This window comes from Pleurodeles waltl, chromosome 7 (genome assembly GCF_031143425.1).
Source record: "Pleurodeles waltl isolate 20211129_DDA chromosome 7, aPleWal1.hap1.20221129, whole genome shotgun sequence".
Lineage (NCBI taxonomy): Eukaryota > Metazoa > Chordata > Amphibia > Caudata > Salamandridae > Pleurodeles > Pleurodeles waltl.
Window position 1 is genome coordinate 534903318 of NC_090446.1, and position 26679 is coordinate 534929996.

Sequence of the window (26679 nt, forward strand, 5' to 3'; positions counted from 1 at the left end):
ATGACAGGGTTGGTCTTGGCCTAGTCTTGGCTCAGACATGCACCTGGGTGCCTCCTGTGCCATAGAGAAGATGGGGCGATTAAATAACTGCTTGCCCATAATCCCAAACAGCACTGCAGAATAAGCAACATAGTCCATCTCCAGTCCCTGTAATCTCGAGTAGCGTGTCATGCTGCGGTGAAGATGGGGTGATTAAGTAGTTGCAAAACCCTCCTCTCAGACAGCACTGCAGTATGGGAAATGTAGTCCAACTCCAGCCCCAATAATCTTGAGTGGCTCGTCCTGCGCTGCGGTGAAGATGGCGCGATTAAGTACGTGCTAGCCTCTTATAATGTTATCTGTATTTAACCACCAATTCCAACTTGACCACTTTGTGCCTAGCTTAGCTTCAAATGCCGTCCCTTCGGTGGTGCAGGTATTTTTCCCTGCACAGCTTGTTTTCTACATTGAACGTGTTTTCACTCTTCTCACCAGAGAAGGGAACATATCATGTGGATGAAGAGGTGATAAGAGTGTATCAGGATGAGAATGTTTATAACAGAGAAAGGTACTGCTCTGTCTGGGGAATGCACATTGGGATATGGCCAGTTCTTTTGTGTGTTTTTCAACACAGACCAAGTACAGCCAGCACTTGAATTTCACAACTTACTCGAAGGGAGGGAGAAGGTTACCAGAACCTTCCTCTTAGGTTTGTTTAAGGTATATAAGGTGGGGAAGCTTGGCGCTGAGGTGGAAGGAACTAATTTTGAGGGTGGACGTACTGCTCAAAAAAACAGAGTCCAATAGGGGAAGATTTTCTCCTGTCTCAGCTGTCTAGGGTTCCACAGCTTGATGCTGGTGAGGACAAGGATGATGTTGGATTCAATCCTCATGGTGAAGCATTTTTATTTCTTAATTATCTAGCTTTGCTGTGTGCATGCACAGATATATATATATTCACTACATAGATATTCACTGTTGAAGTATTGCACTTGTTCTGCCTATTATTATTCAACAGCTGAGATTATTTTAGTATCTGCAAATGTTTTGCAGCATTCAAGTTGAATGCTCATGTTAATATTTTTGTATGCCCTTGTTTGAGACTTGGGAAGTGCCTTAGTAAATTCATTGCTCAGACAAAGAGTGGTACATTCTTTATTTTTTTTGCCTCGTTCCCTCTTAGTTTGAAGCTAAGCAGAAGACCCCTCCTCCCAAACAGCACTGCAGTATGGGAAACATAGTCGAGCTTCAGCCCCAGTAACCTCGAGTGGCTCGTCAATTGGATAAAAGTCTGATGAAGCAAAGTTAGTCTCAGTTGCCTAAAATGAGTGTGAGTGGCTGCCATCTGCAACCATCCACACACAATCAGGGCTGACACCTTGCCTGTGTCAGTTCCTGCTACGATGAGAACAATTTAGCCTTTCGAAACCCCATAATAACACACCTTTCCCTGCACCTCTATTGGCTCCCTGTCTCTCTCAGGCTCAGTCAGCTCCAGGAAGCGGTTTAGGTGCTATATTTTCACTTAAAGAAACACAATAATACAATCAAACATGAACTAAGTAATTCAGCTGCAATAGAACTCTTGAATATGGATTTGTTTAACAAAATAACCAGAATGTCAAGATGTAAAAAGTGCACTTTTAAATAAGTTTGTGCATGTAGACTTTTTGCAGCATTCTAAGGTTTAGACAAACTAATTTACATTGGGAGATAACAAAAGGACAGTGTTAACAAAATGGTGGTTTTCGACTACATCTATAGTGTTCACTCTTCAGAACCCTATGATTTTTTCTATTTTGTATTTCAGCATTCTATCCACCATAATTAATTTGGTAAACCTTGCCATATAATGTTGTCCTGTATTGTTGGATCATTCCATTGTCTTAGATTATAAAGTGTTGTTAACAGCATGCACATTTAAAGTGTAGGGAAAAGTTTCAGCAATCGCTGTAACATAAAATACCTTGAGATGGCTAAAATGGTTACATTAAACGAAAACACGAGAGGGAGGGAGTCCTGATTTGGGATTGTGTGCACAAATCTGAAATCCAGTTGTGAAGTAACACAGCTCCTCAAATTTTCTCAGATACATTTTACCTCGAAAAGCTTGAAGAATATTGTTTAAGAAAACTGGCTGGATGAAAGGGAAACTTACAGTAAACAGAAGTGAAACTATTGTTTCCTCACGTAATGCCCCATTATTTCCCACAGTATTCAGAATAGGTGTATATTTCCACATCTGGTGAATACTGGCGGTTGCGAAATCAGTATTTTACCAGTGCAGTAAGTGTTGGCCCACTTCCATAGTACTTGGAATGAGCAAATCGAGGAAAAGAGGTACAACTAATCAAGGCTATAAAAAAAACATAAGAAGGAATACATTAAACTATTGTTTCACTTCTAGAAAGAATACATTTGGTATAGAAACTCGACATGCGGTTATTGTGATCTCAGGGTTAAAAATATTTCTAAAAAAAAGCTTAACACGTGGCTTACCTTTTCCCAGCATTACTAGCCTCTCGTGCCTCTGTGGAGACACTCATGTGGAACTGTCACCACAATGTGGGCAGAGTTAAAAACAATGTCGTAAAACTGGTCCCGAAGATTTGATAAACTCCTAAAAGCGCAAGTCACCGATGATTTTGAAAGATAAACCTACCTTTTGCCGGAAAGGAAATGCAGGAAAGTTCTCTTTTTTCAGCTCCTCTCGTGAATAAGACGTGCATATTTATTGATTGCATTTCTCATTGTCGGGACGTGCAGGCAATACTTTAGGGATTAATTATGAGAGCCCCCCAGTAATTCCAGGTGTCTCCTCACTCTGCAGTCACAAGTCACCAAAACTGGGGGTATTGGTACACTAGGCGACAGATTTAACGGGGAATACACATGAGATCCCGAGGATCTTCTGAGGAATGAGGAAAGATAATTTCCACTTCTGATTTTCCTCAGTCATTTTTCATCTTCAGCAAATACTTCGCCCAGACATCAACCATGGGCTTGATTACAGCTGGCAAAATTAGATCCGATATGTGTGGTTACTTGTGTTACTGTACAAAACAGTATTACACATCGTAGTGTGAGCACCACATTCCCCACCTTTTTCCACGAAGTAAAATGCACCAGCTCAAACCTGCCAAAATGTACCATTAGAACATAAATTTTTTTAAATAATGTGACAGTTTTATTTTGATATGGTAAATGTCAATATCTACATGTTATTCCCCGTTTCTCAATCAATAACTGTATTCTAAGCATTGCTCCTAATAAATTCAGATTCCTGCAGTGTCAGGCAGGGCTGGCTTTAGTGCTGGTGGCACCCAGTGGGACAATGATTATTGGCGCCCCCAAATATCCACCTCCACCATAGATTCCCTCAATACCACACTTTAACAGTGCCCCTCAAGTCTCCATAACCACTCTCTTTCTCGGATGCATTTAATTCATTATGTAGCACACTCATACCAGTGTAGGGTGCTAGAGCACTTTAAGTCACACACAGACACATTACACACAGATAATCAATCGTGTCTGCCAATCAGTTAATAGGAAATGGGACAGAGGAATAGACAGTGTGGGAGTCACATGTCAGCCATACTGGTAGGCTGTATAGTTTAGGACAGCTTTGTCTGGAAAGGCACAAACCCAGAATTTAAAAAGTAACAATATGGTTGGGGGTTCTCTTCAATAACAAGAATTTATTTCTACCTAAATTATATCTTTTTGCAACATTACGATCATGAAAGCCTGGGGAAAAATCATAATGCTCTAATTTATACTTTGCAGATTGCATATAGCTGTTGATGACAGCTAATAGCTCACTGTTCTATAGCAGAATTTTAACTTATAAACAGAAAATATTAAAACGATATCTCTGACAAAAGCAGTAAGCAGCAAAAAAAACTCTAAACCTTTCTACATTAAATGCGCTTTTGTGATGTGCATTGTACGCGTTTTTTGCGGCTACATTAATCACCGGAGTTATATTGACATTCTTATTGTTGCTTGAAAATTGCAGCAGCAGGTGCTTTTAAAACCATAATATACTTGCAAACAGGTGCTCGCCCCAAAGTCAGTGCCCGGTATGGTGGCACTGGGCGCACCACCTTAGAGCCAGTCCTGGTGTCAGAACATAGCAGTTGCAATAAATATTGTACTATTTTCTGGGCTAGCCATAAATAAGTGGAGGAGACTTCAGATGAAAAAGAAATTTCTGGATTTTTCCATTGGGGCTTGCAACTGTGGTTATTGGGCCACACTAGAATTAAAGGAACCTCCTAGTGAGTCCCCTAGTGGGATGGGACTGGCTGCGATCAAAATGATCTTCAAATAAGATACACAAGAGAGTAGAAAGGTTTGTGAGAGGAAGGGCAGAATTTTGGTAGATGTTTAAAAGGTCGTGCCTTTCATTACTCAGACAAAATTCCTTACTGGTATATGCAGTGCTCTTAGTACCAACACCAGTGTTTTTTCCCGTTCGACTTCTGTGCACCCAAATGCATCACTCATTGAAGCTGGGAACCGCCCCCCTCCCCGATAAGTAATATCAATGATTTGAAACTCGAGGTAAAACACAAGTAAGTATACATCAAATAGATACACAAATGATTAAATATAATATTTAATCCTCAAACAAATAAATATGCAAAAGCCAAAAGCTTAATTTCAATAAGAAGGTGGAACGTTTTTCAAAATGTGGTTTTATTTCTAAAAGACAAAGAGATGTATTAGTTGCTTTGTATTTTTTGCTCTTGAAACAAGGTCACTAATTGTTTTCTTATAGATTCTGTTTGCTGTATTGCGCTACTCCTATAAATTAAATTAAGGACACAATCTTTTTTATAGCCCCCAATTTCAAGTTCCTTTAATTTTCATTTAATTTTAGTTTTAATTTTTTCACATTTACGTGTTGCTTTTTGTGTACATATACGTGATAAGTCTGCCAATAATATGTAATTTTCTAACTAGCCAGGAAACCCCTTAATAGGCATCATGGACCCCCTAAGGGTCCACGGACCCCAAGTTGAGAACCACTGACTTACATCAAGCTCTTAGTCATATATGCCTCGGCAGAGCAACAGTGACCATGTTACTAATTACGTAGTCAATGCCCTTTGCCATGTAAATGATGCACTTAGCCACAGTATCCACACTCTTAATTGTTAAGGTAATGCTTTTAATCTAGGTTTTTTCTCTCCTTTTCTTAAGCCAGACCTCCTATTAAAACTATTCTTTATGAATCTTGAGAGATTCCTTCCCCGCATTTCTCATCATACTTACAGCACGACCTAAAGTAACCTACAAAACAAACTATATTTACATTAGTGCAGATCCTCTTATTTAAGCATGCCATAAAATATACAAGACTTACTTTCGTAAATAGGCTACTTAAGCAGTTACAACAATGTTTCAAATTTTCTCCTGCAAATGCAAATTTGCTTTAACAGAAGTGAAAGAATTGTTTTCGAAAATGAGGTCCTTCTACACTAGCCAACAATTTCTTTGAAGGTCTTACCTGGGAAAACAGTGTGCAGCAGTCACCACCCACTGGCTTGATATCAGGGATCCTCCACACAGGTGCCTACTGTTGTACTGCAAGCTGATCTGCCAGGGCCATTCTCCATTTTGGGCCCCCTGACCTCCAACAATCCGACTGCTAAAAGCTGGCTTTCCACATGCTACAAAGAAAATAAAAATTCTGATGAAGTCAAGCTCACAATTTTTTTTAGGGCTGGAAGAACTACAGTCCTGGATGACAACTACACACAAAGAAAAGAACAAGGTTCCACAGCTCTCTTGCTAAATCTAGGAAATATTGGATTAATAAATCCAATCAAAGACTTCTGTTCCACTTGTCCAGGTTTACTTCAAGCTCATAAATGTTGTAGTTTTCAGGTTTTGCTAGAGGGCTCTTTATCTCATTTTTAGACCTATTGCAACTCTAACAACCTTAGATTTACATCCACACTCCTGCTCAATGAAGCACATCAGGAGTTTTATTGGTATATTGCATACTATACTCAGCCCTTTCAACCACATAGTACTACTGTGAGTCACACATACAGGCTTTCTTCACACGGTCATCCAGTGAGGAGCCGATATCACAAAGTGTGCTCACAGTTAACTGGAAACACCTGCAGTGAGTGAGCTTCCAGCTAACTCTTTGGCGGTTCCAAGCACATGCATATGATGTCCATGATGGGGTGTGAAACATCCACAGGACATCGATGGCGGACTCAAAAGCATTGTTTTGTGTGGTGTGGTAAGGGTGGAGGCGGTGAGTTACAGTGCCTCAGGCTGTGTTCGAGAGAAAGTTCTGCACCCTCCAGGGTCCCAGTTCCTCTTCACTCAGTGAAAAGTTTTCATAAATTGGCAAGCCTGTATACTGAATTCTGTGCATCAGCCATTACAGAGGCAAGCACACGGACAGAAAGAAATGTGTCGACCATGTTTGGTTAACCTGTTTGTCTGAAATAGAAAAACCTGTAAGTTAAACTAAGGGATGATTTTGCATTTTTCAGTTGCTGCTGTGAGATGCTTAGGCTGTTGCACCATTCGAGGTAATCCTTTTTTTGTTCTAAATTTTATCAACAGAGCGTGTCAGGCATTTTGGTGAAAAACATAAAATTTTTGGAAGCGAAAGGGAGAATGATACTATACTCTTCATACGTGACATTTTTGAAAAGCAAGAGTTCTTGCAGGCTTGCATAATGGAGATAAAATCAAACTAGCTTTTCAGGAGCTCAGTGAGTATACCAGATGAAATATGAAAGTACCCAGGCCATTGTAGGAAGTCTGAAGTATAATAGTTGTATGCCATATATGTGCACAATACATGCTGTTAAAAACTTTTTTGAAGCATTGTTTTCTTTTTTATTAACCGGAAAGAATATATTAAAAACATACATGCATCAGTTCTTAGAAGAAAAACGATGAAATGCCGAAAAAACTAAATAATCAATGCCAACTGTGTGAAGCTATCTGGTATGTGTAATCAAGCCTTGTGATGTTTTAATGTTGATATTGTTTACTTTAAAAAGTATTAAGATCATCTGAAATTTTGCTCAATTTTGAAAAAAAAAGAATTCTTCCAATCCACTTGTTTTTTCAAATAAAAATTCGAAACATGTAGAAACCATTGAAGTATTATGATTAAACATTAGTCATTAAAGGGCACCGGAAACTGCCCTGAGACCTCAGGAACATGCCCACTGTCTTTGAGCTGGACAGCACTCATCAATCAGCACTCCTTCCAGTCCGCAGATGGAGAGGAGTCTGGGCCCCTGGTGGGCCAGCAAGCAGGTCAAGTACAGGCCACAAAATGTTACCGTGTCCAGCAAGCCAGGAAAGAGGAGAGCTAATTCCAAAAGCTATTTTAGCCACTAAGTTTGCAACTGGAGTGTACTATCTCCACCTGTGTTCCGCCTTAGTAAGTTGTAAATAGGTTTCAGGATCAAAACATTCGGGGCATATTTACAAGCCCCTAGCGCCACCTTGCGCCTCCTTAGCATAACTATTTTTTTACGCTAAGGTGGCGTTAGTTAGGTCTTTCTTCTGTACTGTAGTTACAAAGTAGTGTAATGCTTGCATTGCGCCACTTTGTAAACCCGTGAATCTCATTATGCCTGCATTAATATGACGCACCCACTCTAATCAATGGGCCTCCCTGTGCTTTGCTGCACTAGCGTCAATTCTTTTGGCGCTAGTGCAGCCAAGCACCACAATAGCATCAAATCCTTTGAAGCTATTTTCCTAACAGGGGCCACCATGGTGTGCCGTATTGTGGTTAGGTGAGGCAGGGGTAATGCAAGAAAAGTTTTGCATAAGGACCGATGCGCCACTTTCTTCTAAATATGCCCCAAAATGTTTGCAGTGTGTTCCTATTTTCACCTTGTCTGATCAGTGTAATGGAACTGTGCAGAGTCACTGATAAGCACAATCATCTCAACCTTGCCTGCCACTACAGACCTGTAGCCAAATTTTGTCCACAAAGCTTTGTAAACTTGACGAAACTTCTCCTGCAGAAGAATTCTCTTATTGTAAGTGTTTTGTATTGTAATTAACAGAGTGTTGGTGCCATTTTATTACATAAATCTACTTTTGTGGAATTTATTTGCAAATTCAAATTAGCAACCTTTGTGAAATGTGAAACGTTTTAATGATTTTTATGCTTAAATTTTGTGTTTCAAATTTTGGTTTTAACTAATGATAACACACTAAACATCGACTGCATTCAGGATCAGAATTAGAAGTGATTTTATTGATGTTGTTATATATGTGTAAAGTGAAGCAAGCTTTGCTCCATATGATGTTATAGGTCAGCATGTTTTCTTTGAAAAGATACTAGCAGACAGCAAAACATGTGTCGTCTGATTCTTATTTAGATTTTTTGAAATAAGAATGAAGTAAATACTGTTGGGGTTGATGGAACACCATAAAGTGTTGGGTAGTACATTGTCTTGTGCTTTGTTTACTATAAATAATACAGAAATAAGTATACTAATACTCCAGAAAAGAAGACTCAATCCATAGACACAATGGTCCAATGCAGCACAATATATCCATTGCATCCCTCTAACAAAATTCAGCTCCCTGAGGACATCTTGCGAAACTAAACTGTTCTTCTGGTTGCTTAAGAAGATGTAAGCTAAAAGTTCTTCAAAAGAAGTAGTTATGTAGGCATATTTATGGGGATAGTGACGCAGTGCAGCGCAGCGCAGCAAGTCACCTTGCTACACTGCACTTTGTGACAGGACAGGTCAGGAATGTGCCGCATTTAAAATAATTTCTGTCCTTTCCCCTCTGCTGGTGCTTTTTTGTCTGCCTAGCGCAAATGCCAGCACCCTTGCACCATGATGCAAAGTTTCCTGCATTACATTCAGGATTGTTTTTGTGCAGGAAGGGACACCTTTCTGCACAAAAACAAGCCTGAGAGGATTTTTCCTCTTTCTACATGTGCTGCAGAATGCAGCACACATATAAAGAGGGAAAAAGAGAAGGGATAAATATATTTCTCCTTGTTTCGCCTCACCTGGGGAGGTGTAAGTTTTTGACACTTCCCTGGTCTTCCAGTTATGGTAAATATAGGAATGTGTCAAAATCCCTGGTTGTTGCATGGGAACACCCACACAATACCAATCAAAACAAGTCCCTGGCACAGAGTAATGCAACGCAGCAATTTGAGTTGCGTTGTATTACTTAAGATTCATGAAGCCACTCAGGGCCAAGCAAGGTGACTTACATGACTTCATAAATCTCACTTATGGTTTGTGTTGCGTATGTACCACACTATGAGGTAGAAATGAGATGCAAACAGTGTCATAAATACGTCCCTGTGTTTATTGGAGAGGTTACAGCACAGATAATTGGTATAGACAATAGGTCAGAATTGCAAGTTTTATGTTTCTACTTTGGATGCCTTATGGAACACAGATCAATCCGTCAAACCAAAATGTCTTGAGATTCCATTATGACGTTTAGGACAGAATAGGTCACTGACTCACAATGGCCCAAATATTGTTTCCATCAATGTAGCTATATACACCTCCGTAGGAACAGTGACCACTTTTATCAGTGCATCATCACTTTCCAGAGCATCCCGGATTTATTTGCCCTTTCAATTCTATTTACTATTTCAATCATTTATGTAATTGTGGATAACATTATTTGGAGTTTGTTCATTCTTGGGATTTTAAATAGAGACTTTCTTAGCACCACACAGAATGTTATCTAACCTGAAGAATCGTTTGACATAAATATTGTCTCCAAGCTATTTTCTATTAAAAAAAAAATAGCCCTATTAGAGCAGTGTTTAATTTGTAAATCAAAACGTGCCGGTGCCCAAAGTTCTCCTCTCAAACACGCGGCTGCTGCATTTAAATGTGCGAGCACAGAATACTGAGGCAAGGTAATCCTAAAGCCATTTTGGACCTCTTTTATCTGTTACAGGCACTCCCTGACCCTTCAGCTCACTCTCACAGCCTTCTGCTTTCTCCCTTTGGGACACTTTTCCGTCTTTCTTTGCCTGGTCTTTCCCATATGTGTCTTTTGCTCGCAGTAATTGCCTGTTGCAGAAAAATATGTGACAACCCTCAAAAATAAGTGCTGGTGCCCCCACCGGAAACCACAGGCTCAAATTAAGCACTGCATTAGAGTTCCTAATAAAACATGTGCACCCAATGGGGAAATATTTCTGTAAACAGTAGCTGAAACACAATATGTATGACAGATTACATGTTTTATATGATGTTCTGTCTTACAACTGGAAGAGTCTTTATCAGTGACATAGATATTTCTTTTTTTCTAGCTACGATCTCTCTAATTCCCAAGTTAATTCCTTTGCTGTCCAGTCACAGTTTTAGAAAATTATCATGCAATGTTCACAGCCTTTCTCCACCACAAATGTTAGTTAGTTACCAACACTCTGACCGCTCCTCTAGATTTCTCATGTCAATCCTCCAGAAAAGTGGGAACACATTTACAAAACTTAGTGCATGTTGTAACAGCTCCCGACTTCTTATTTTCGGGAATGTAGAGTTACACCCTCCGTTTATTAATTGATTACACCCCGATTCAATAATTATATGAAAAGGCCTCTTTCCCGTGAATGTATTGATTAAACTATGCCAAAAATATCAGACATGGTCATGCACTAACTCTCTTCTGCATATTACAAATCAGAAATAAAAATGTCGAATTACCTTGATCAGACATCAGAACACCTGAAAGGAAAGAATAACATGTATTAATTGATTTTTGATCCTGGATCACAAAAAAACAGATGCAAGTGGCTCAGTTGGCTTCGCTATCACATTTATGAAGTCTGCTAAATTAAAGACCCCTGACACTTTAAAGAAAGTAAGATGTACTTAGCCAACATCACATTTACTTTTCACCTTCCACACGAAAGCATTTTACCTTCCTTTTACTCTGTATTTGCAAAGACAATGCCAACCAAAAATGAAACTACCAGAGTGAGTTTACTGTAGCAAATTGCACAGTACACTATAGAACACATAAGATGTGCTCTGCTGAATCGGAGTTTAAAAGAGAAACATATTAAGCCAGAGGCACTCTAACATAATATAGTGTTCTGAGTGAATATAAGGTTGAGTGGCTTCTGACCAGGAAGACGCAACAAAAGCAGACAGGCCCATGTTTATACTTTTTTGTGCCACATTTGCATCATTCTTTTAAGCAAAAGCAGCACAAACTTACAAAATACAATTATGGGGCAGATTTATGGAAAGTGGCGCTGCACCGAGTGCAGCGCCACTTTCCCTGCGCCCTTTAGCACCCCCCTACCACCACCATATGTGCGGCGTATTTAAAATACGGTGCACCATAGTGCAGGATATGGGGCAATGGCGTCATCTCTCATGACGCTATTGATGTACTCTGCAGGAGTAGCGCCAAAATATTGGTGCTACTCCTGCAGAGTACATAGGGGCCCATTCTAAAGAAAGGAAGGCCCCTTTTAACACCTGCTCTTGAGCAGGCACTAAATGTGCTGTAAAAAAGGGCACAAGGAAATCTCATGGATTTCCTTACGCCATTTTTCCGGCTCCCCTAACAGGGCAACGCACCCTTTGCATACATTAAGCCTGGCACAGGCATAATGTAGTGCAAAGGGTTACAGGGTGAGGCAATGCATGCAGTATACCACTCTGTAGATACGGCGAGGGGTTTTGGCCATGTTGGACCACATCAACATCAGAATAAATTACGTTAATGTGGCACAAGGTGGCGCTAGGATTTTGTACGTTTGTGCCGCCTTTGCGTCACAAAATGATGCAAATCCGGCACAAAAAAAGTATAAATATGGGCCACAGAGTCAAATCAGGAAAATTATCACAGGGATAGATAGACCCTTTTAAAAAAGTTATTACATAAACTTTAGCTCCAAGATAGACGATGCTTGTAGAGATTTTTTATAAGGCCTCCCTTTACTCTATTAACAAATAATTCGGAAGGAACAACATCTGAAATAACAAATTAGGAGATTCGGGCCATGTCAAACGGGAAAGCAGCAGGCTCTGAGGGCCTGCCAGAGGAGCTATAAAATGTGCAGCTGCTGCCTAATTTATTGCCGGCACTCAGGCCATATTGATTAAACCAGAAAAGAACAAGGCCAACTGCATATTCTGTGAGTCTGCTTAATTCACATTACAAAACGTTGACAAAAATCGTTGCTCTTTGACTTGCACACCTGCTCTCTTCTATAGTACAGGAGAAACAGACTAGGTGTATTCCACGTCACTTATTGACTGCCAACGCCAACTATGTGGTTGAGGCTATTGATATTGCTGAAACAACCAAACTCCCTCTGGGCATTTTACTTCTGGCCACAGAGAAGGTATGTGGCTTGGTGAACGGGGATTTTTAAAATGTTTTTCTTTTTCATTCTTACGTTTATGGGTTTCTTCTCCCACTTCATCTGGCTTCTTTGTTTCTGTGCAAAAGGGTCACTTCTAGTCTGGTTTTGGAAGACAAGGTCTACGACAGTGTTAGTGCCGAGAGCGGTACCAGGCAGGGCTGTCCCCAACCCCCTTACTGTCGATTAGGGGATATCCCTTAGTGCCCAAGGTGCTCTGATTCGACTGGTCGATGCGGATGATGTCGCCCTTTGTACCCAGAGACTGGAAATGTGAATCGCTTATTGAGCATTACTGAAGAAAACTCAAAGGTGTCTGGTAGTAAGATCAATGCATCAAAAACAGAAATGATTCCGAAATAGAACAAAGATATGCAATGTCTTCGAGGGAGAGAATATTCTAAACCAGTGAGGTACCTATGGTTATGGAAAATGGCTGCAGGACCTATATAAGTTAAACTATAAAGTCCTTTTGTTAAAACACTTGAAAAGGATCTGGTGGCCCGGTGTTTGATGAGCCAACTCAAACTAATATAACACACATTTGCAATGCAACGGGTCTGAAAATGAAAAGATATAGTAGTCCAGACACCAGCTGAAATCACGGAGCCTCATATGTTTTCAGTAGTTGGCCGGTGCCCTTGTGGAGGGCTAAACGCCGGAAAAGGCATGACATATACATGTCTTTCACAAATGGAATCAATCGATTTTTAGAAGGCAAGCTTACGGACTAATGAATGTGATGGGCGTGACATGGGCATGGTTAGAAGCCCACAGAGAGACTGCAACATGGGCCAGAGTGCTTGCTCTACCCTAAAATGGTTATACTCCCTCAGTGTCTCTTCCTTTTTCAAGCACTCCTTGTGCACCTTTTCTTTTTAAGTTAAATCATATGCTTAATTTGAGATGGACAATCTAGACAAAAAAGCAGATGTTAACTTACAGTATCATTGGATAAAGGGAGTTGGGTTTATGAATGGGTCTGGGTAAATCCGGAGATAGAAGACTATTTCTTTGCTTCAACTATGCAGTCTTTAAAAGGATGCTGTTTCCTATGACTCAGGGGCTGTTTAATTGTGTGTTAATACCTCAGATGATTCAGGAGAATGGCTACCATAGACTTTTGGCTAAGATCCAGAGCCACAATTATCTCAAGCGGGTCTGATTTCAAGTGCTAGCAGCTTTATCAGATTAATGCCTGATTAGGCAGAGAACCCACTTTGAAAAGAATAGATGCCCTGCTACTCGTTTGGCAAAATCTGAACTGAAGACATGACTGATTCTGGAACGTAGGTATATACAAGAAAGTGGGAGCTTAGTGACTTTTTTTTAAATTATTTAGCAGTGTCACAGTAGAGCACTCCTAGTTTTTTTTTTAATCATTTACAATAATGAAGTTATTTTGGCTGGAAGAAACAGATCGGGGAGAATATTAATATCAACAACCTACTTATCTCAACGTGAATTAAGGAAAGGCAGTTTCTTCAAGAATCATGAGTGGTTAAATTAATATTTTAGTAGAGATTATAAGGACACAACACATAAGTGGGAGAAGAAGCCTGGAATCAAGATTACCTGAAGAGGAATAGCTCCATGCTCCTGGACATGCATAAGATCCCACTAGCAGCAAATCTGAGAACAATCCAATATGTCTCAGTTTTGCACCTCTAGCACACTCAAGAGAAGTGTATAAACCCTTCTCAGCCTTCACAAGATATGGTCCCGACCTTTGGACTTGGATGTTTATATTATGAAGCTACCTATATTTAGAAGAATTCAGGAGGCAGGTTTTCTGGCACTGCAGCACAATATTTGGGGCCAGAATTGTAACTAGCATAAGAATAGCTATGATCAGAGACATAGTGGAATTCCAAGTGGTCCAGAAGAAAATGCATAGTTCAGTGTTTTTAGGATCCCTGTTTGCAAGATCTGTAATAGCCTAGGTATGGAAAAAAGATGAGGTTCTTAAAGTTGACAAAATGGAGGATCAAAATTGTTAGACCTCACATCCTTGGAGTGGTATTTCCTCAGACTTTTTACCTTCGCTCTCCCATTATTGCTGAACCGTGGCTCTAGGACTCTGTGCATTTTACCCCTGTTAATGAGTTGCATAGGGCTTGTGCTCTCTCTCTTAGCATGGTAAAATTGCTATACACTCAATCAGCACATTTAATTTACTTGTGAGTCCCAAGTATATGATACTTTAAGTAGCCATGGCATGTAAAGTAAATACCACATTTGTGCTGTAGCACACATTGTGCAACCAATTAAAGAAGTGCTATAAAACATGTCTCAGGCCTGCTATTGCAACCTTGGGGTGCTGTGTTAAACTGCCTTTTTGGCCTTGCGAAAAAGAAAAACTTCTGCTAAGCCTTAATACATAAGCGCATGGAATCTGGGGAAGGGTGTTCCTATCCTGGGCAGGATGGCCTAGGGTTTGCACTGAGCCCTTCCTGAGTTTCAAAGGTTAGCCTGAGGGCTGTACCATCCCGTTCCTGATCTTTAACGCTCCCTGACCTGCCTCTGAAAAATGCATCTCACACCTAGGCCTGTCTACCCTTTGTTACCCAAGACAGCTTGGAGCCACACTCAGGAAAGGGAACATGTTAGAGATAGTTCGGATTCCTCATCTACATGCTTGCACTGGGGAATAAGAATGGCACTTTCAGAACCTCATATCATAACACTTGTGGACTTATGAATGATTCAGAAAAAGGACTCCCTTTCTGGCTGAAAAAGAAAGAATAGATCTGCCCGCCTTGAACCGAGGATCCCCAGAAGTGATTCCAAGGGTCAGTTGGCTGACATCTTGTTTGAGCTACAGGAACTGAACAAGCTTCCAAAAGCCTTACCTGCAACTCTCTAGCTGACCAGCATGAACAGTGCCGCCTGAGTTCTGCTTTTGGCCTCTGTTTGAGTGAGTCCCGATCAAGAGCTACTCCCCATTTCTAGACCCTTGGCTGGCATCAGATTGTACTCTTCCTCTCTCAAAACTGAACTCTAGGTGAGAATCCAGATGTTTGTGGCTCTTTATGATCCCCTCTTCAGTAATGAGCACCACATCTCCCACCAATGCGAAGTTCTGATAATGACCTGCTATTCATGCCAAACCGCGACCGCCTGTGTCTTCTGTCAAAGCAAATCTCCAGCCATGACCTAATCCTCATGCCGACAATGACTTGAACTCAAAGAAGGTAAACTCTTCACTGGAATGAACCTGCTCCTGGTATATGACACACACTGCATCCCGGACTGCCTGAATTGTGACCATGACCTGGGCAAGCATGACCAAATACCTAGTAGTGATGCTTTGTGCTTTTAGGTGTTATTTTCACTTAAATCTTTAAAATTCATAACTTCTCTTCTACTTATTGGATTTTTGTGATTTTAATGTAATTTTATTTAATACATTTTATGCTACTGTTTTGGAATTTTTCTTGTGTTGTGTTTTCTCATTATTACTGTTTGAGTGATGCATAAATACCATACACACTACCATACCTGCCAACCGACAAATCAGTTTCACTGTGTGAAAAAGTGGGCAGGGCTTTGCTGGGTGGATTGTCGTGCCAAGAGCTTTTTAAGAAGCACTCTGCCCCACATGAAGCCCCGCACACCCTTCTAAGAAAAAAGGGCCTTCAAGACTGTCGCCGATGCCCTGGGGTGTTGTCACACCTTTCTATGGTACACTGACTGCTTACAGCATCTGAAAATGAACTGGAAATCAACTGTTTACAGTGGTTGTTATCTTGTTTTTGCTGTGATTTTGGCTCCTCACCGGCTGACAGTGTTAATGGAGCTGAAATTGTTTGACACATGGTGGCACTGTGTGATTAGACAGGTGTGACTTTGCACCTAAATTAAGCCTCACTGCATTTGTTCTAAGCTACCAGAGGGTTAATCAGAGGTTTATTTAGTGACTTTGTAGGTCAACCCTACAATGACTGTGCTAATTATTTGCGTAGGGTTCTCACTACTTTGAACTAATAACTAAATTTCTTACAAAAATTAAACGTATTGTGCACCAGTGAGAATTTTTGTATGAATGTGTGGGAATAAATAAAAAATATCAGAAGATTTAACTAGCAAATTTGATTACTAAGCACATAACTGGACTGAAATAACAGTTTTCATGTGTTGTCACACTTTTCCAGTTGAAAATGATTTCAGAATTCATCTTTTTTAATACAAAAACATTGATGATATGATTAAATGATTTTACAAGCCGAGGTCTCCCAAACACACACATTTAAATAAGCACCAGATACCTTACAATCTTCTTCATCAATTTGTACTTGAATATGATTGAAGAGCTGTCCTAGGGCCCATGGGATCGTTAACAATATGTAATTATAAGGATATAATCTAGTTTGAGCTGATAATAAAGAATTGAATGCATTTTTTTACAATGGTGAAAATACTTTTTTCCTTTGCTTTCAAATAAATAAAAACAAAATCTATACATTTAATCCATGAAAAACTCCAATGGATCCGCACTTCATGGCCCAATGTTTGACACTTTTGATCAATATCATGCATTTTCCCCAAGAGAACTGCTTTAATCTAAGTAGATGTTTGGTGACCATCAGGCCTCAGATAATCCCTAAAATTTAGCCATATTACATTCTTGTGCTTTGTAGAAATCGTAGAGCTATGCAATTCTCTCCAGACCTCCTTGTTTGAGGATTCAGATTTTTGAGCCACTGTGTGGATATCTACAGTCCAAAAGAATTCATATCTTATTGCTGCAAAGGTAATAGCTCAATTTCCCCATTTTGAATTGGTGGGGGGAGTGCTGAAAGGTCTTATACCACTGTCACTCACATCAAGGGCCTTCATTAAGGAGATCAGGGATACGAAATTAATCAGACTAAAACTGAATTACGTTTATTCAGTTCTTCAGCTACTGAACTCCCTCCGGGCTTGGAGCAACAGGCCTGTTCTGCAAAACCGATTCGCTGCCTGGAGATCTTTGTAACAAGCAATTATGCTGAGCTTTTTTGCTTTAATTATGCAGCAATGCTCAAGAAGATAACAGGCTTGTTGGAGAGATGGGCTCTGCTCCCTTTGACATTAGTGGGTAGAGTGGTGCATATTGAAATGTCTATTCTACCTGCTCTTTCTCTTCATGAATGTCCCCATCAAAATTAGAAAGAGTTATTTTACAGAATTAGATGCACTTTTTAGGCATTTTTTCTGGAACAGGAAGGACTCTAAGGTTAAACTGTCGGTACTTCAGCTTGATACCCATCCTTGTGGAGTTTGGCGCTACCACATATCCAGAAATATTATGATGCGGCTCTGCTGGATCTGCTTGCCAGATCAATAGATCAAGATAGGACAGGTTTATGATTAGAAGGATCTAGGAAGCGGGACTCAGATGCCAGTGTTTATCAGAACAGCCAAGCTACCCAAGAACACCAGATACAAGGGCCTGCAAGAGATGTAGATTTGTTTTCAAGTATTTTGTCAATCCAAAAGTATTTCAGGAAGCATTATTTATCTCACGTTGCAGTATTATAGGTATGCAGGGTTGTCAGTGCCACAGAGCCAGGCAAGGTTTTGGAATATTAAGGGTTTTAGAGAACTCAGCCATTTGTTTTAAGGGGGAAGTGCATCACATGGCAGGAATTACAGGCCCGTTGCGGAGACTCTTGTAAGCAGTTTTTCCTGGGGTTTCAGCAGATTTCTTACTTTTTGAGAGATCATTGCTCGGACTCTAGCTTTGATCCCCACCCTGTTATGTGATCACTTGTGTGGATGAATTTGAAGAGGGTAGGTAATTGGTATGGACCACTCAGTGGACAAGGTGAGAGGCCTCAACTTGAAAGTTTCTTGGAAAACTTCTGCCTCTCCACACAATTTACTATTTTGGATGCCGAATGGAATTCAATTTCAATACTAGGTCATAAGGCATTGAGGGCTGCTAATTGTAAAAGAATCTCCTTATCTCATTGTACGGCTTATTACACTACCAGAGCCCTTCATAGAATGTTCCCGCTGGTGGTGGATCAGTGTTTCCGCTGCCAGCAATCGGTCATGGGGGGGCCGGCTGCACATCTTTTTAACTTGCTAGAGGTTGGAGCAGTTTTGGCGCAAGGTCTTTGCTGCTCTCAGCCTTGCCCTCCAGACAAAGCTGGTACCGCAACTGGAGGCAGCACTGTTTGGCTTGGCTAGTAAGGACCAGGAGTCGGGCATGGATAAATGGGGCCTATTTTTTGTTCTATAGCCTCAGTTGTCACTCAGTCTCTGATCCTGCAGAATTTGAGATCATCCAGGGTTCCAATATTCCAGGAGTGGTTTAATAAAATGTTCAGGATGAAAAAATTTGAAGAGGCATAATCAAGTCGGGTAGGGGGAATAAAAAGATTGCGGGCCTCATGGGGTTTCATTGAGGTATTGGAAGAAGAGTGGCCTAATCTACCTGCTGCCTTATTGCAGGCCCTATGAGCTCTTTCCCGGTAGTTTTTCATGAGCAAGATAAGTTCGGGAGGATGCTGGGAAACTTCCTATCTTATAAGCTTTCTAACTATCTTCACACACATTCGTTTTGCGTACGTGTGATCGCTGTGTTTATAAACCTTCTGTTTTTTTTTTTTGCACATTTGCACATCAGTATTGTTACAAGAGGATTTGGGGAGTGGCGGTCTCTAATGGTCTGTTTGCTCTTGGAGTTCTCCTGAGATATCACTATTTGCACGAAGGAGGTACACTGGCATGTTGCTATTTTTTCTATTTTTAGGTGTTAATATAATGGTTTGGTCTAAGGGGATGGCTGCTATAATACAGTTGGCTATGAATTTGCACTTTATTATCTCCATGATGCCACTTTACTTTGTGATTTGCTGCTAATAGAATAAGTTGCTCCACCCGCGGCAGCTGCTCTGACTAGGAAACTGGCACGAAGGCACCTTAGGATTCTTCTTTGCACTATTTTCAGCTTTCTCCGTGTCTGTTCTGCTGAGATCAACTGTTCTAAATTATAAATTGTAATTATATGAGTTTGCTACTGTATTAGTGTGTCGACACGTTGTGGATGGCGTATTGAATTTTGATTCTGGTCAATAAAAATAATTATATTAAAAAAGGGCCTTCATTTGCGAACACTGGCATGTTGGCAAAAGACTTACATGATGTGGCTACACATTGAGGGGCACCATATTTACATCTACTTTTGCAATGTCTAATAGATGATTCTCTCAAATATTTATGAGTGGGTTGTGAGTTTTGAGCCTGCAAAAGGATACAACAAATTCAGTAGCTGACATGAAACATGAGAGGCTATGAAGAGGCCCAGCGGTCCTGTTCCCCAACAGCTTCTTATAGCATCATGAGAGCTGTTAGCTCAACTACCCTACTTAAGTTATTGAAATGATCTCATTCTGGTGATGCCAAGGCCAAGAATTTGATTTCTATGAGATTCTTCAGCACTTGGCCATGACTTTTTCAACCCAAGGTGTTCAAAATTGCATATTGTTTTAATTAACAAAAACATATAACGTTTAAGGCAACGTTTGTTAATTTATGCTTTTAGTGACAAATGTGGTTTGGTGGTATGTCTTATGAGTAGAATGAGAAACCACCGAATACTGTTTTGAGCAGAAAATCTCTTTCCTTTTAACTAGGGCATTTTCAGGCCTATTCACAGCACCCTTCCCCCACTTAGTGTAGTGCACTTCCAAACCTGTTTTAAAATGCATACATTAAAAAGAAAATTAGACAATGTTGCGAGATTATGTTGGATAATAAATTCACATGTATTTAAAAAAAAAAAAAACGTATGAAGATTTTATCGAATTTCAAGTGTATCTTTTCTGCACCCTAAAACAACATGTAATATCTGCCTGTGGTCATAAATCTTTTTGAGCACCCCATATCGTTATGACAATTTTAGGTATCAAAAACTGACACAGTGAGAAAAGTTGTGCTGAACAAATCCATTGCTCAGTTGTATTTTACATATATGCAAAAAATAAAGGTGTGCATTGTGATCTTAGATAGTGCCTTGCTGAGGACAGCTTAGCTCACTGATTGTGGCTGTTCACCACTGTGTAAGAAATGCATGGGCAATGGGGAGATCCTGATAACCTGTTGTCTTTGGAAACCTCAGGAACATGTTCTCTGACCTCCAAGAACCTTGTCAGTTGGCTTTGACTCTTAGGCTGCAGCGATGGCAAGCAGTAAAGGCATACTGTTAGTAGGAGGTGTTGAAGAGAAATACAGATACATATGCTAGCATGTATGTATTTGTGGTAGTCTTATAATGTGAACCCAGCCCAAAGGCAGCGGAGGACTGTATAGAGTCAAAGAATGTCTGGACTGTTAGTGCATTGTAATGAAATGTTCTTTAAAACGGTGCATCTTCAACTCGTTCCTATAATGCTCCTAATTTGGAGCAGCATTGAGTGTGCCATGGCACTCCCAGTGATATACTGAGACCTCTGACACTGTCCCTCTGCAGAGTTAGTGCAGCTGTAAGAGACATCTGTATTTCTACAATAACAGTGAGATGAGTGTAGGACCAACCTGTGTAGCTCTGTTGTGTAGTGCTAGGATCTTTCCCCCCTGCACAGCTATGAATTTATTTCGACTGGGCTGAGAGAAAAGAGCGATCCAGGACTTGAAAGGTTCTGTTTTGTAAGAACGAGCTCAATCATTTGAGCGCCATTCCTTTGATCCCACTATTTCCCATTCTTTGAATAAGTAGATCATGATTGACCGTATCAAATGCCGCGCTGAAATCTAGCATTATTATTACTGTTGCCTGACCTTGGTCCATTTGTTTTCTCGCTTCTTCCGTCACCGCAATCATGGCTGATTCAGTGCTATGGCCCGGTCTAAAGCCCATTTGAGTTATGTGCAAAATCTCATGTTCCTCCAAAAAACCTGATAGTTGTATATTTACATACTTATCAATAAGTTTTGCCATCATGGGAAGGAGCGAGATAGGCCTGTAATTTTTAAAGACCGCTCCGTTTAGATTAGGCTTCTTTAGTAGGGGCTTGACCACTGCATGTTTCCAGGAATCCGGCATCATCCCACTTTGTAGCGAGCTGTTTAACAGATCCGTTATTACCGGATTTAGTGCTACTCTTCCCTGCATAATAATATGGGGAGGTGCGGGATCAAGTGGAGAGCCCGATTTTAATTTATTGAGAAGCCCCAAAGCTCCTTCCTCAGAGATGGGAAGAAAACTCTGTATCACATTGTCACCTTCCTTCTTCTCCATCGCATGCCCTGAGACTCCCCCTACTTCCCCTGAGAAGTTTCCATAGATATCCTCAATCTTCTTTAGGAAGAAGGAGGCAAAGTTGTTGCTATGTTCTTCTGAGGCTTCCATTGCTTCCGGGCATGCAGGAATATACAATAACTCCTTCAGCACACCAAAAATTTCTTTTGGAGATCCTGCTGCCTTTTCAATTTTATCACCATAATAGGTCGCTTGGGCTAATCTGATCTCCTTCTGGTACGACCTAATTGAACCTCTGTACTCTTCTCTGTCTTCCTCCTTTAGTGATTTCCTCCATTTCCTTTCAATCTTCCTACAGTTCCTTTTTAATGTCATTAAATGATTATTGAACCAGGGGGCCTTTCCTCCATTCTTTTGCCCAGAGAGGGGTGTATAGGGCAGCACTCTGTCCAGACTGTCGGAGACCCACTCATTAAAAGAGGTAGGGTCTATCTGCCGGTCCCTCATAAAATATTTTTTATTTCTATTCAATTAATTGCCCCATTCTGTTGCCTTTAGTCTTCGCCATTTCCTAATCTTACTGTTGGAGTGATGGTGATGTCCGTACCTATTAGTTATCTTAGCCCTTAAGGTGATTAAAAAATGATCGGACCATGCTACAGGAGTGGGGGGTAGTGCATCCAATGATGAAAGATTACTAAACACCAGATCTAAAGTATGCCCTTTCTCCTGTGTGGGACCGCTGATCAATTGGTGTAGACTTAAAGCTTCCAGATCATTCACTAACCGCTTAGTTGCCGTCAGTTCTGAATTATCCACTTGGATATTAAAATCTCCTAATTGAGTAAAATTCAGTCTATTACAAATAAGACCCGCCATCCGTTCTGGTAATAGGTTCAAGAATTCATCATAAGTCCCCAGGGGGCGGTAAAGTAGTACTCCTGTAAATGTAAACATAGGATTGAAGGTGATGGAAAAGATCATTCCCTCACACCCTGCGAGGTCAAGGGGACTATAGTTAAAAAGAAAACCTTGTTTAAAAATAATGGCTATTCCCCCTCCTTTCCCTTTATCTCTATCAGTTCTTGCTATAACATACCCTTTGGGTAATGCAAGAGCTAAATCCGTCCCTGAGCCCTCATGGAGCCACGTTTCTGTCAGGAAGAGGGCATCTGGTGCCCCCTTGCTCAGCAATAGATTTATGTCTAGTTTGTGTGCTGGCAGAGAGCGGCAGTTTATTAGCTGAATCCTCACATTATATTTGGAGGGTTCTGCCTGATCTAAATCGGGACCCATAGGCTTTTCCAGAGTCCAATCACATCTAGGGCAGGTCCATGTCTCCCCCACAAATGTAGCAGCCCTTTCCTACTCTTTTCCTAAAGTCCTTTAGAACCCCTGATGAATAGGTATAAGTATCTGGACTTACCATACTTAATCGATGTGGGGGGGTGGCCCTAGCCCCGTCCTGGCGCGGACGGGCGCAGATGGGCTTGCCTATGGCGCACCCGCTGTGCGCGTCCGCTGTGCGGACACCGGGGCTGGTTTTATTACAGCTGGGAAGCGGTCAACTAGACCGCCAACCCCCCAAGATGGCGGACCTCCATGGCCCGCTACAGTCAAGTAAGAATGGCCACCCCTCCCTTGAAACAGACAGCTATTTAAAACACGAAATTCAATACAAAATCAATACGATTTTAAAATAATTTTTTAAAAACTTGGCAATAAAATCTGCTTATCGGCTGACCCTAAAAAAACACTGGTCAAGCCAGAAAAATGCAGTCTGACAAAAGTGCAGTGCTCCTTCTCCTGAAACATTCGTATTTTCCCTTCGTTTTCATCAACTTTTATCAGCCTGTTTAGTATTTCCACACACGTTAGTTCCCTCTTCCTCCCACTCTCCACCACCAATTCCAAAGAATTCAACCACTTTTAAAACCTTTCAAAATCCGATCTGCTCGGTGCATTTGAGCTGTGCTGTCTACAGCACATGCACTAAGACCCATGCATTATTTGTAAAATAAATAAGTGCCAGAGCTCTCATTAGGGGCCAGTTGAAATCTGCACTATGGCCCCTGCCAGCGCTGCCAATGCCAGTACCAACACAACTCCTATTCATCAACTCCTACAAGCATGACAGTTCCGACTATTGTAGCCCCTCCAAAGCTATAAGAATGGCTTGGGTGCCAGGTATTTGCTATTTTAAGGTATATTGAATTAATAAACAACTATTGCTGTGATCAGCTGTAAATTAGACACACAGCGCCACCATGTGGTGAGCGGTCATAAGCTCAGGTGTCGACAATGAAGAGGCGGTGTCCAGCAGCGGAAACAACCAGCTCAAATTAGGCAATAAGCTAAAGCTTTTTCAAGTCAAGGTATGCTCTGTGGGTATAGCAACTTTGGAAACAAAACAAACATAGTTACCATCTGTTTCTGCGCTGAACACTGAACTGATGTTTGACAGTATGATATGTTGCCAGAAGCAAAATTTATGTTTTTTTTAGTTGCTGCAGCACCAGGTTTCCAGGCTGTCAAACATTACCCAAAATGGTGAAAGGCCCTTTATCAGCTCCAATACTTCCATATAAATGAGGCCAACTATCTAAAGCAAAACAATGTAGCCAGTTTCTCTAAACTGGGCAATCTATCCTAATTTTCTCTACTGAAGTTTTATGAAAACCTTTTATTAAGCCTGGTATTCCAAAATTAGAGCTAACAATAAACACAGCAAATAAACATTTGGAACTGTTTGAATGTAAATGTACCTACTAATCAAAGCAGATGGAGGAGACAAGAAGCAATGTGCCTAACGAGTGAAGTCTGCGACAGGGGTTTTACGTGTGTATTTCATGTTACATACATGCAAATCACGGCTGATTGCATGTAGTATTTTTGCATGCAGATGTGCGTTCAAGCTGCCAATGAAGAAAGCAAGATAATGTTTCATTTTATTATTACACCTAATAAATGTATACTTGGACTGCCATGTTTTGTTTTAACTCATGCTAGCAAGAACTAGAAGCATACTTTTTATTCCTTTGTGGGGCATTGTTTGTATAAGTAGCAGTGTTGGACCTGACAACTTTAGGGTGTTCTTCGATCACACTTTCTGCCTGCTTTGCCTCACTTTTGTTGATCTGTTTTAGTTGGCCTTAGGACTCTGGGCACATTGCTCACTCCCCTAAAAGATGGTAATATTGGTGTTTCACAATTGGCATATTTAATTTACATATAAGTCCCTAAAAAAGTTCACTGTCTGTGCCCTGGTCCAGTGAACTAGATGCCACTGGTGGACCTGCAGCATCGATTGTGACACCCACTTAAGTAGCCCTTTAAACATGCCTCCCACAGCAGAGCCTGTATGCACAGTTTCATTGCAATGTTGACCTGGCAATTAAAACTCATTGACAAACCTTAAATTCCCCTGTTACTACACATAGTACACCCCCAAAGCAGGCTATATGTAGCCCAGAGGGCTGGGTGCTGTGTAAGGAAAAGGAATGTACTTTTAAGTTGTATATGTCCCAGTAGGGAAAACTCCCAAATTCGTTTTCACAACTGTGAGGACTAGCCCTCTCATAGGACAATATTGTGGATTCCTCAATACAATTGTTAAGTGTAATTCCTGAGTGAAAAGGAGTAGTGTAGTGAATCCTAGTTTGTTTTAACGGGATAACAGGAGTTAGCTTAGCCGTAGGCTTGTAAACTCGTGCCCCCGTCACCCAGTGACTTTTAACCTACTTAGCTTGCTCTGTCTTAGTCCATTTAATTATTTATTTCCGTTAAGATGGCGGCCTTGTTTATAGTTAGGCCACTTGTTATGGGTTCTATTATCAATGTCACTGCGCCAAGGCGTCAAGATCAAGCACGAAAGACAAACATACGGTAGGCATTCACACTTAGGGATTTTCCCTCTCTATACTCTCGAGGGATTGTTGATATTAATTGCCGTCCCAAGCATGCCTGTTATCTATTGTTATGAATAACACTTATGTCAGGGGACCTTGGAGATCTGTATAAATACAACACACTTTTAGACAGATAATCAGAGGGATTCCGACCAGAGGGCATCGCCACCATCGCTGATACCGATGCTGCAGTCATCTTGACGCTGACCCAGTCTTCGTGTCCCTGCGGAGTCTGAAATAGAGACCTCATTCCAAGGTAACAAGGGTTGGGGGCTCCTCTCATGGACACGGTTTTGGCAGATTAGGTTTAACGAACCCAGCTCTCCTTTTTAGGTAGGAGGTTAGACCTATTCTCCTTAGGGTATTAGGGCTTATTCCATTTTATACATATACATATATTTCTTTCATATATTGCATAATGGTGGGGGTCTTTATAACCATGACTCTCCTCTTCACAATACTGTTGCTTGGTATATTCATTATCCAAATCATTGCAATTCATGCAACTTATCACAAATTGCATTATGTTGAATAAAAACTATTATAACTTCACTGCATCTGTGTTATTGCCTTTGTTTGTATGAGACATAATAAATCTGTGAGAAAAGGGTAATTTCCGTTTAACCACGACAACCCTGAGAGATCTTACTTTGAGTCCATGCGTAAGCGACTGCTACAAATCACCTTTTACTATTGTGTTTCTGGTGAGGTACTGCTAGTAAGCCGGTAAGGTTTGGACAACAGTTACAACTAGTTGTAGGAAGAAACTTAGTCACCTACAAACGAAAGTACTGTCATCCTGAGACCAGCAGTCTTGCTCAGAGCAAGAGTCCCAACTACAACATGGCGCCACCAACGATGGTGTTTAGGCACTAATTTACGGATACCCTGACTATCACTGTCTCACAGACAACAGGTACCCTCAGTACCATTATACGGAGACGTCCGTGGTCTTTGGGAGAATCCTCCTCAGCCAAACAGGTAACACCTAATTAGGCTGTAGGTTGTTCGAGCTCGAACTCACAAAAGGAAAAAACTTCCCCTATTTTGGTGTTCCGTTTCTCTAAACAACTATGGCTAATACCATAGACATTCCTGCAAATGCTAGACATGCACTTACACAACATTTATTAGCGCATGGCCTTACGGAAGAGGGCGGGGATGTTACTCTGATTATAGAAGCGACTGAAGCCTACCACACTGAAACATTTTACTGTTGGGTTACC

The 26679-nt window shown here is 40.8% G+C and overlaps 1 protein-coding gene across 1 annotated transcript in view; it reads right to left on the reverse strand.

Moving 5' to 3' along the window:
- LOC138246913 (serine protease 27-like) overlaps positions 1–26679 on the reverse strand; it is a 362534-nt gene that overhangs the window by 190398 nt on the left and 145457 nt on the right. The window contains exons 2-3 of the mRNA XM_069201660.1: positions 10683–10703; positions 5498–5660 (exon numbers count right to left, since the gene is read on the reverse strand). Of these exons, the coding sequence (XP_069057761.1) occupies positions 5498–5660; positions 10683–10703 (184 nt within the window). The remainder of the gene's footprint in view (positions 1–5497; positions 5661–10682; positions 10704–26679) is intronic.